The sequence below is a fragment of the Ambystoma mexicanum genome, chromosome 10, assembly GCF_040938575.1.
Source record: "Ambystoma mexicanum isolate Mex_15411 chromosome 10, UKY_AmexF1_1, whole genome shotgun sequence".
Lineage (NCBI taxonomy): Eukaryota > Metazoa > Chordata > Amphibia > Caudata > Ambystomatidae > Ambystoma > Ambystoma mexicanum.
In genome coordinates this window covers 1,396,672,351-1,396,684,626 of record NC_090932.1, presented here as the reverse complement: position 1 = coordinate 1,396,684,626, position 12,276 = coordinate 1,396,672,351, and the positions used below count along the sequence as shown (strand labels likewise).

At 44.4% G+C, this 12,276-nt stretch overlaps 1 protein-coding gene across 2 annotated transcripts in view; it reads left to right on the top strand.

The window, feature by feature from the left end:
• The window catches only part of MVK (mevalonate kinase), a 234,154-nt gene that overhangs the window by 83,235 nt on the left and 138,643 nt on the right, over positions 1–12,276 (top strand). For both annotated transcript variants that reach the window (XM_069619413.1, XM_069619414.1), the window contains exon 4: positions 5,742–5,886. In XM_069619413.1, coding sequence (XP_069475514.1) covers positions 5,742–5,886 — 145 coding nt within the window. The remainder of the gene's footprint in view (positions 1–5,741; positions 5,887–12,276) is intronic.

Here is a 12,276-nt window from a genome sequence, read left to right as displayed (position 1 = left end):
CTACTCTATTTCTGCCATTATTTACACTGAAGGGCTGAGCTGGCACTATCCGAATTCAGGATACTGTGCGAAAAGACCCCGGCCAACATGTTGTGATTACTAGTACCCCTATCTTGGACATTAAAGGGCTTCCAGCTCCCAAACATATCCTGTGACACAAATAAATAATCTACAGTTGACCCAAACAAGCCCCTTCTCCAGGTTATTGCAGGGGGAACATGCCCCTCTATATTCCCGTTCGCCATAAGTAAGCCCCATTCCATTAGAAAAGAGATCTATCTCTTACCATTTCCTGAAGGTTCTCTACAATGATTTCCCCAGGAATACATGTCTTGATACATTGTGAGTTGAGATCTCCAGTCAAGATTATGCCAACTGAGCCATATAAAGTCGTTATTGTTAGAAATATATCTGCTAAAGACTGCAAGAAAACCGACAGGGAAGAACACAAGGGATTCCAATAGACGTTGATCAATACTACTGACAGAGTAGAGTCCATTCCCGTTATTTCAATTCTTGCTGTGATAATGCCTTGAACTTCACAGCTGATTAATTCTGAATTCAGCAAAATAGTATTTCGAATAGCAATCAAGAGACTGGCAGCCGGACAACCTTCACCATTGCTAACAGTTAACTGCTCCAACATTGAAAACCCATCTACCCTAAATCCAGAGGTCAGCCAGGTTTTTCTGAAGCAGATTAAATCATATTTACTAAATATTTCCTCCCTCATGGCTTTGTTTTTAAAGGAACCGTAACTCCTTGTGTTCCAGCCAGTCAGCTTGATTTTATGCTTTGTTAGAGAAAATCGTCATGCACACCCAATTTTTGAAAGCTCTGCGATAGAATGTCAGGTAGCAAGGCCCAAACTCTGGACCTGGTATCACTCTGTGCTACCTTCCTTATTCTCTGCCCTATTGGGGCACCTCATAGTATCGGATTCTTTCCCCAGACAAGAAGGACCATCCCTCCCATACTTTGCATTCCTCCCAGAGGCTTCCAGATAATCCTCATTGAGGAGTTCAGTTGAAACTTCATAACCCCGAATCTCTTGACTCACTCCAAGAACTGCATTGGCTTCCAGCCGAGTTTTTCCCCATTTCCACTATAAGCGCACACTTTGCATGAGGGAAGCAAACATACTCTGTCAAGAGAGTAGAAAAATATAGTTCAGCTGTATCCTTTAAGATCGATACAATTGTGCTACAATTTAGAACTTTAGTCCTCTTTTTCTTGAACAAACATTTCATCCACACCCTGGGAATTGAAACAGGTTGGTTGGACAGGGGGTCGGAGGTCTGGCCTTGATTGGCTTCCCTGCAGTATCAGCAATATGTGTACAATTTACTTTTCCTTGATGGTGTAATGCCTTTGGTTGTTCTCCTTCCAGCACCCAATCTTTTTCTGGGCTCTTCTGTTTATCCTCCACATTAGAATGTTGCTCGTTGACCAGTTCCATCTTTAAAGTTGTCAGTGTAAGATCCGTAGGGCCCAAGGCGGGCTTCTTCCCACAATAGAATATGGGTTCCCACTTGGTAGGAGCCAGAGCCTGGTCTGTCTGCAGCCCCAGGCTGATGATATTGATTACAGTGCTATTTGCTTGTGCTGCCATAGCAGGGCTTATAGATTGAATATTTGGTCAAACTGGCTTTCCTTTTTGTAGAAGGACTGCTTCATTTTTCGTCTGTTGTTCGAGTCCTTAAATATTTTTGCTATTTTGCGTGTTGCCCCTTGACCCTGTCTCTAAGACAATTTAATAGCACGGACAAATTGAGATTTTACAGTGTTCTTTACCTTCCGGATTCTCTGGTGTTTTCTTTTTGGTTCTGTAGAGGTACTGGTAACTCTGCTCCTCCTCCATCCACTTGTTTTTTTTTCCTTTTCTTTTCTTTGTTCTTACCATTGATCTTAATTGGAATTAGCACAGGAGTTTCACTCAGGGGGAGGCTGAGTCTTAACAGTGACCACATACTCCCTATTTTGTGGGAACTGAACCTCAGAGATCTGTGCCAGTCGTATGAACCCTTCTAAAACAGAATCCGTTAAGGGGGTATCGTCCATACTCCAACCAATGCCGTCGGGATCTACAGGATCTAATTCAGCCTTTTATTATCCCAGTGCTGTACTTTTCAGAGTAAGGTGTCACATTCTCGTTCAGGGACTCGAATTGCTGATTAGTAGAAGCCCACTTCGCAGATCAACTATGACCATTGTCTGCTGTTTGATTTCTGATTGACAATCTCTCAGAATCTCAGTTGTGGTAGAATTGAGTGCTGAGTCACATCCAGCCACCTCCTTGATTAACTCCATCAATATTCTTGTATGTGACTCGACTTCGGCCTTTAAATGTTTGACCATCTAAACCAAAGAGTTTAAGACGAAGAACAGAGCTGAGAGATTTGTATCATTGGATTCTTTTGAACCATCACACTGAACTCCTGGAGGAGCAGCATCCGTGTTATTTACTGTTTGCTGCCCTGTTGCTGGTCCAGGGGTGGAAAAATAGGGCTCAATACAAAAGATTGCAATAGGTAGCCTGGTAACTGACAGGCCAACAACACCCCTGAGATTACTTTCTTGGGGGTGGCTGCTAAATCACCCATCATTGGAGGACCCATGCCGAAATTGTTGACTTCTTTACTTGTATCGCAGGCCTCTATGTCTCCCAGGCTGCGACATTTCCTTTCGGGGAAAACGTCTGCAATTTTCCTTTTTATAGTAGTGGCTGTCAAAGTATACTTAAGGCCATTTTCAAAAAGTACTAGGGAATCCATACTTACTGGGAGTGGATCAGCCAATATCGCAAATAAGTTGAACCTGGGGGTTGAGCGCCAGAAACTGGGACTTACGCTGTCCTACTGTCCTATGCTATTTGCTTATCCAAATTTTTGGAAAAAAAATCCAGAATAGACCAGCTCATGCATTTCTGGGCCCCTTAGATCATTGCACATTGTGCTGCTTCTGATATTATACACGTGCGTCATCACTCCTAAGGAGTTATTAACTTCAGCGGTTCGGTCCACCGTGCAATTAAGAGCCCACCCTAAACCGCCCAGTAATTGTCAATTGTTGAGGAATTAGGTCAATAGGGCGTCGAGTTGTCAAGACACTTATTTTAGCTAAGTATTCAAGCAATGTACTTCAATTATAAACACTGCCAACCTCAATTATGTCAAGCGAGGTATGGTACTGTAAAAGGTCCTTTAGGAGCCAGATGATTATAAACTGAGCCCAGTAGGGATAGCCGAGGATTCTCAAGATTACTGCGGGGTGCTATCTGCACTCGCCGCAACACAACCCGGTTCTTACCTCGTACTGGGAATGGTGTACAGTACTGGGATTAGAGTAACTCTGGACTCACTCAAGACTGGATTCGGAGGCCTCACAGCGACACCAACCTGGGATATTAAGGGACTATCCGTTCACCTTCACAGCCCTCGCTGCCTGCCACAGCCGACACATCCTCCACAGTCAGCAGCAACAACCCACAGCCCGCAGCTTCATCGACTCCACCAGACCTCACCAGTCCACTCCACTCTGTCTCAGAGTAAAGGAAAGGACCAGTAGGCGTCAAACCGCACTGCACATGAACACATTCCACACACTTGCAGCCGTTTCCGACACCCTTCTGAAGGCTTGAACTTATTGAATACCGAATTGAATGAAACAAGCAAAGTTACTTTTAGTAAAATACTGAATTGAAGGAAACAAGTACAACCTGCATATATTAAATACTGAAGTGAAAAGAAGGCAACATCTATTTATTTTGAATAGGGAGTTGCGTGAAACAGCACAACTGCTAACATTGAACCTTAAAGTGAATGCAAATAACCAACTTGCTAAAATTTAATTTTTAATTGAAAGATAATTGTAAAACAAGCTGAATGAAAGGCCCTGATGGTAGATTTGAAGTAAAGGCTGAATAAGTGCTTGTTGTGGAGCTGCATTTAAGAAACCACTTGCTTGGTAAAGTTGTGGAATTGCATTTAAGAGACCATTGGTTCAGCTGCAATATTGTACTACTCAAAGAGAGGTTAAAGCTCCTGGTTGCGTGACCTGTAAAGTGTGGATCGTATGATCCAACAACTGCGCCCAGACCATAGAATTACTACTTGATGGATAAAAGAACTGTTGAAAGCGAATGGAAGGATCCTGGATGCGTGTCCTGTAATGGGTGGATAGTTTGGTCTAACAACTGCAGCAAGACCAGCGAACACCTATATGCTAACAAGTAAGGTTGCTGTTGTGTAAAGAGGAAAACTACCATTGGTACATATAAGACTTGGGGACGGGAACCCCGAGCTGTAAAGAACTATGGAAACACAGTTTAGAGAGAAAGCTTCAAGATACTTCTTTTTATGAGATCTTTTTGACATTGATCTTGGGGAAGGGCACCCTGAGACGTGTTGCCCTGAAACTATATTGAACTTGGGGAACTATATTGAAATTGGGGAAGGGCACCCTGAAATTTACAAAGGTGTGTGGAACTTTGTTAATTCAAGTCCAGAAGAAGGTAAATTAAACCTTGTGATAAACTAGTGGACATTTGGTGAAAAGACGCTTAAGAATAATCCTGAACTGGAAATGGCTCTGAACTTTACTTTTGGAACACTGTTTAGTTTATGGTTGATATCCCTACACATTGATTTGTCTTAGTAGTGAGGGCAAGCATAGGTTTTGGACACAGACAGACTTTTTAGTTAAACTTACTGATCCAGACTAACTTAGTTTCTTTAGGTAGGGAAATCCCCCCCCCGTAGCATAGGGCAAGTTAGGCCGTACTCTATCCTGACATTTTCTTTAATAAAGCCTTTTGTTTCACGTTGAATCTGTTGTCTGTGTCTCTTTCCATGATGCCACCTCACAGTATTCAGTGTATTCACTGTTTAAAATGTACCATGTTCTATATTTTGGCACAGCCATTTGGGTGAGGGTCCTAGCCACGGCAACAAATTGATGCTTCGAGTGTTCAATGATGGCCTTGCATATTTGTAACCACTTGGCAGGTTGCCACTCGTCATTAAAGGAAAATAAACCGACAAAAAAAGGAGAGCGTTGGTGCAGAGGTTTTAACTTGATTCACAAGGTGGATTCGTTTTCTCAAAGTCCTTGTCCGTTATTCTGCATTGCTAATGCTCCATTTACAAAGCTTTTACAAATGTTTATAAGCTTAACCACAGCACAGTACGTCCGTATGCCCAGGTGATAACATTCACTGCCGTCCATGCAGAACGGTAAAAATTTAAAATGTTTGCATATGGCCAAGCCTGGTTGTAGGTCAAATGGTCGAATCTAAATGGTCGACAGGACAAATGGTCGACAGGTCAATAGATCTAATTTTTTTTTATTTTTTCACTTTTTTTTTTGGGGGGGTCCGCCCCTCAACCCCCCTTTTTTTGCTAAAAAAACCTTTTTTTTCCCTAAACGAAAACCTAAAAAAATATATATAACTAAAAAAAAAAATTTGATCATTTGTCCTTTCGACCAAATTGTGTCGACCATTTGTCTGTCGACCATTTGACTAGACACCGCCAAGCCTCACACACGGACAGTGGGATTTGCCTCTACCACCACACTGTGAAGCGGTTTTCTTCAAGGCATGTTGAAGATGTTGGTGGGAAAATGTGTGGGAGGTAGCAGTTTCAGATGCATGTATTGTGCCAAATGGCACATGGGGTGCAGGAGGATATTACACATTTCGATGACAAGTACTGTAACTGCCTGAATGGTTGCTTCTGCAGGTGATTCCAATTGCAAAATTAAGTCTCCCCGCCCGGAGGAACTCGACATACTGAAAGAGTTTGCAGGGATTTCAAAGGAGTCTACAGACACAGAGGGCCTTGCTGTTCTAGCATTCCTCTACCTCTACCTGTCGATTTGTGAGAGGTACAAATCCTTTTTATCTTTTTGAAAGTTATTTTTCCTTGTATGTGTTTTGGCTATCCTTCATTTTAGTTGTCATGTTCCCTGATTTTCTGGCTGATTGTTTTTTTTTCTCCTTCTCTGCGTCTTCTTTAATGTTCTACCTCTGGATCATCTACACAGTTGTGCTCTGAACTAGTATCTTTCCTAGCACTATTAGCCTCATTAGGAGTTCAGAGTCTGTTAAAAAATGGCAGGGAAATGGTGGTAATGGCCCAGGTATTCCTATGGGTAATCCTTATTCCTCCATGTTGCTTCCTCTTCTTCGCAATATTTGAAGAACAGAGTGAATGAAGGGGATTCTGGGAAATTTAGTGAGTTGTAGATTTTACGTGAAAATCGGTTGGATATTGAAAAAAGGTTCGTCAACATAAAAACAGCGATTATGGTGTTTATAGTGTTCGACTGAAGAGGAGGGAAGGTTATGGTCAGGAAGGCGGGAACAGGTGGGTCGTTGTGGATAAATATGTTTTTTCCTGCCTTTTCTTAAAGGGAAGTACTGGGGTAGGATGGCACTGTGGTGGCATTATCCCATAAAGACGGAGGGGTTGTCGGGTAGGGGTGTATCGCAGAAAAGTGGATACAGTTTCTCGCCCAAAGGCGTTCCTTCCACTGTCTCCAAGGTCCCCTTGCCCATGTGATCCTTCCACGCTTGTCTGCCCTCAGGGTCAGGATACAAGCGCAATGGCCCTCCCCTGGCCACCTGAACAATGGATCCCCGGGGTCTACCAGTGAGAACACCCTCAAGTTTCTCACAGTGGACAAATGGGATCCATATTGCTCTCCAGGGCAATATGTTGATCGTGGACATGGAATGGAGGGGATCAAGTCTGTGTGAATCATTTTGGAGCGTTGCAGAGTGGCTGCAGGGAGGGGGTGTTCCCTCCAGCTCCAGACAGGGACCTTTGAGGAGGGCCTTAGAGAAGGGCCTTATTGAGAGGGGACCAGCACTCGCCGGCTCTCGGACTGGGCCTTTGATTAAGGATGGTCCATTTCAGAGCTGTGCTTGTGGGAGAAGGACAGGCACTCTGGAGTCAAGGGGCCATGATGTAATTCAAAAACAGGCCCAGGATGAAATGAAGCCCAAATTAGCCTCGCACTGGGGTGGACACAAAACTGCCAAAATGGGCAAAGTAACGCTGTCTGGCAAAAACAAATCTAGCCAAGCAAAAAGATGACAAAAGGAGCGCTCTATGCACAGTTTCAGAAAAAATGGCACAGGCCCTCTACCTCTCAACATTATGCTTCAGCTGCTCCTGCAGCCTTGTGGGCCTTGTGACGAAGGGATGAGGCCAGAGGTGTATCCTCGGTGCTCGTCGATGAAGAAAGGAGGGTGGGTATGGCACCACGTGAAAACTTAATGTGAAAGCCTTGCATTGCTACCAGTTTATCACTGGTGCGAGAAAGGGGATCTCTTCTCCTCATCTCAACCCTGTGATCTCTATCTATAGGGTAGGTAGTGTCCCATGAGTCACCCAGTTGTGTGAGAGACCTGCTTTGATATTGGGTGCCTGCGATATCAATGCGAGTCCCTCCTTCAGGGTTTGTATGTGTATGTTATTCCACCTGGAGCGATTCTAACACTTATGCTGAAGTATTGCTATTATTATTATTATTATTGTAATTGAGTGCTGACCTAGCTTTGAGAAACAACGGAGCGCTTTACAGAGGCCTACAACAATACAGATACATAACAGAGCACTTTTCAGAGGTAACAACAGAACAGATATACAGCAGTGGGTAGGCTACAGAGGGGCACAGAGGAAGGGTACAGCTGTACCAGGTGGCGGGGAAGAGAGGGGCGGGCGGCGTCTAGCAATTCAGGTGGTACGATGGGCAACGTGATGGCCTATGTGTATGTGTTGAGGAGCAGAGGCTCCTAGGAGAGGTGGGTCCTGAGTTCTTTTTTTAATTGTAGGAGCGTGGGGCGAGTCTGGTGCTGACGGGGAGGAGGTTTTATAGTCTTGGGGCAAAGGCAGAGAAGGCTTGTTTTCTGGTACTTTCCTCTTTGCAGCAGCGGATTTCATGTCTGCACATGACCTGGCTCCTGGTGGTGTGCTGTCTGCCCTAGATGCTGAGTTTCTCCACAAGGCAGCAGTGACTGCCTTATAGATGATGCAGCAAGACTTCAAGGTGATTCTTGGGAGCCAGTGACAATCGATGATTGCTTCGGTGATGTGGCCGTCCCTGCGTGCACCCTGGATGAAGTGTGCCGCCGCATGTAGGACAATTCTCAAGGGCACAAGGGAGGACAACGGGAGGCCTTCGAGAGTGCATTGCCCCATCCAGGTGTGATAGGACCAGTGCTTGAACAGTGGATTTAATGTTGTCCAGAGGGAGGAAGGGCTTGACTTTCCACAGGAGGGAGAGCTGATACCAAGCTGTCTGAGTTTTCTTAGCTATGTGTGTCTTGAAGGAGAGGTGTTTGTCGATGTGAAACCAGAGGGACTTGGCACAGGAGGTGAGCTCAGGTGTGAAGCCTTCAAGAGTTCCTGGTTGATAGCCAGGTCTGTATGTCTCGGTGTCTGGTGTTGTTGGTGAGGAGTAGGAATTCGGTCTTGGAGGAGTTGAACTTCAAGTATGCACTGGACATCCAAGACTGGATCAACGAGAGGCAGGTTTGGAGCCTATGGATGTCCTTAATGTAGTCGATCTCGCTGTATAGCTGTGTGTTGTCGGTTATTGGTGTCAGGTCCTGTCTTCAAAGTTACTCCAGAGCTGCTGAATTCATAGACCCACAAAGGCGTCTCGTGCACAACTGTTTGGGAATTACACCCCTGGGGGAAAGGGGGAATGGGACAAAATAACAAACTCAGACAATAGATCTTCCTCCTTAGGATGGATATCTGCATGAATGAAAAACAAACAAGGTGAGCTTCTATCTGTATAATTTCACCTCCCACTCTCAAACCCCAAAGAAGAGAAACGGTACCTGAGAATCCTGTGCTGAAAGCCTAGAGGAATAGTTCAAACCTTGGCATCAATGACTCAAAAATAATGAAAGGATTCTGTAGTCCAAAACAGTATTTCCATTAACTGTCTTTCTCCAAAAATGCCTACTTCCTTAACTGGGTGATAACTGAAGAAATCCAATTGAGTGTAATTATTCCCAAAACTCATTTGAGCATATATCACCTTATGGGAACTAACTGAATTTGTTCTTTTAGTCTTTTGCTTGTAACTTGGTTGTTCTTCACACCATGTATCACCAAAAACCTATCCTGAATTCTAATAACTAATCCAAACTTGAACCCCATTTGATAGTGAGTATAGCCCAAAGTCATTTGCTTGCCATCCTATGAGTTCAGTTGGTGATGCACTTTCACTTTTCTTTTTTCCCACACTAGACCATGCCAACTTATTTAATAACCTTTAAAAAGTTAGTTACATCCTATTTTCCTAGAGACTGAAGCTCTAGAGTACAAAACATGGAATCAGAAAAATAACTGATCTTGGTTAATTGCCTTGCGCACGTCAGAGGCGAAACCCTTTATAATCCAGTCCCCGCGCTACCGGAATACTAGATTGCTGAGTCTTTAAGAGGAAATTGACTAAAAAACCTGAATCCCTGTCACTGTGCGAATAATGGAGCTGCAAAAACAAACTGTACTGCGCTAGGAACACAACACATGAAAAAACAGTTGCCGCACAAATAAAGCAGCGAGGCTCACCTCAAACGGGATTCTAGTCACCTGCTACGATCCAAAGCGACTTCAGCCTGACCGGAACTCCGGACCGGACGCGCAGCTCCAACTGCTGACTGGAACGCGAAAATACGGGAAGCAGCCTTAGAAAGTAAAGTTAGACATGAAGCACTAAATAAGCAAGCTGCGGTCTACGTTACGGAGCTAAAGGCTGCTTCCTGTCAGTTTTAAAACAGAGCGCATGCATATTTAAGAACACTCTATTTTGCCTGAAACATTTTATGCGCGGCGGAAAGAAAGAAAGAAAAATTACTTTGTTTGACAAAAAATTATACTGATTAAGAAAGAAATTCTAAATGCTATTTAGAGAACACTATTTTAAATCTATTTTTAAACAAACAGATATTTAAATTTGTTAAGAGTGCATTACTTATCTCAGAAGGTAAAGGTGATCACAAATCTTCCTGCTCTTGTTCAAAGGCTTTTTCTTCTGAAGGTTGAAAACAGTTTTTTCTTCTTCTCCTGTGACTCCAGGCCTAAATTTAGGAAACCAAAACGGGACCTATCCCAAAGACAATTCTTAATGAAAGGCAGTTGGCCCTTTGTGTAACCTTACACCAATCAGGACTCCAGGTTCCTTCCACCATTTTGGCTTAGGATAACCTCTGCACTCTGGAATAACTATGTTAAGGCCTAAACTAACCATACATTGAAATACAGGAAAAAAATGTATATAATCCAAATAAATACATAAAACATTATTGGCCACATCTGCCCCGAAACCTGACAGTTGGTGGATGTAGATGTTGTATGTGGCTAGGAGGCCTCCCACCAGCTCCATGTATAGATTGAAGATCACTGGAAAGAGGACGGAACCCTGAGGGACTCCAATGGTGACGGGTAGCATTGGCGATCTCGAGCAGTCCATCTGAACAAACTGCTGTCGGTTGGCGAGGTAGGACTTGAACCAGCTTACTTACAAGGTTACTGATCCCCATGCGCCAACATAGGGTGTCCGTAAGCGCCTGGTGGTCTACTGTGTTGAAAGCGGCAGAGAGATCGAGTATAACCAGGAGGATGGGGTGGCTGTTGTCAAGGATGTTGAGGGCGTCCTCGGCCGCCTGTATGGTTGCTGTCTCTGTGCTGCATCTGGGTCCGAACCGGGATTGGTAGGTTTGGAGGAGATTGTCGGTGTCGGTTTGCTGCAGTTGTGTGGCTACTGCTTTCTTGATGATCTTACCTAGGAAGGGAAGATGGGTTATGGGGCGATAGTTAGCTAGGTTGTCGGTATCCAGAGTGGGTATCTTTAGTAGAGGGAGGATTTGTCCTGTTTTGTGGGTCGATGGGAAGGTGCCTTGAGTTAGGGAGCAGTTGATGATCTCCAGGTAGGGAAGGAGAGCTTCTGCAGGGAGGGTCTTGAGGATGGATGCTGGGAAGATGTCGTCTGAATACAGTGTGGCTTTGAGGGTGTCCAGGGTTTCTACCAGGTCCTCTGTCGAGAGTGACTTGAATGTGTGGAGATTTTTGCAAGGAGGGACCTGAGATGGGTCTGTGGATGCAGAGCTGGTGTCTATGTGCTGGCCAATCTTGATGATTTGGTCAATTTAGAAGGTGTTGATGGTGTAGAATTTTCGGAGGTACCTGAAGAGACTCCCTTAAGGTGGATAGTTTTTCTCCCAGTGAAACAGGACTCAGCTGTTAGAGAGCCTGAGTTTCCAATCTACATTTTTTGTTATAAATTTCATTAAATCTGCCAGCAGTGTAGTTCTTTCCTCTTTTAGGAAGGTCCCCAAGTAATGTTTCAGTCCCAATGGTGAAGGATTGTGTGGCTCTTTAGTGAGTTCCAAATATGGGTGTACCGAAATTTGGCTTTGAGTAAGAATCCGGCCGAATTCCAGCTATGAAAGAGATATTTGGCTTTGGCCGAATAATTCATTATTTTGTTACTGAAAGCTGAAATTTAGTACATGGGGCTGCCTGACTGCTACTGGGAGTGTGTGTTTGATCAGCGGATTGCCATCTTGGGGCACTTAAGGCCAACTCACAGAGGAGCAGAGGAATGAGCCTGAAGCACGGGAGGGTTCTCTGCCCCTGTCTAGTGGTGACAAAATGCAAACCGAGGTGGCTGCAGCTACAGCCCCTGCAGATATCACATTAATGCTGATGCATTGCTGCACCCACAGTGTATTCGTAGATCTGTTATGATGGAAAGGAGTATCAGGGCATCCTTTCTGCTTCTTTCAGGCCCTTGAAATGTTTTGCTCTTTGCAAAGATATGGTACAGAAAAAAGGGATATATCAGGGTCTTCATTCACAGGGAGGCTTTTTCTTTCTCATTGAAAGTGGCTTAGATAAGGAGCCATGCGTGTAAAGTCACTGAGATAGCAGCTGTCAGGGGAGTTGCTATGTCTGGAAAAGACCTGGGGCTAAACTGATGTCGGAACTGTTGGGACTGGGGGCTAGCTAGTCTTTTGGCTGTAGCTCCTGAGATTCTATCCGGGGCTACAACCAAAAGATCAGGGGCTATATCCCCCTTGGCCCCCTCCTCCCCCAGCAATGCCCCTGGCAGCTGTGATGAGATAAAGCTTTAAAACGATCTCTAAATTAGAGCTGCAGTGTGAAGACCCACTTGAGAAGAGTTTATAGGGGCAATGCAGGTCATCTGCATTTACCAGAAAAGAAACCGAGATGTTACAGAAAATATACTTTT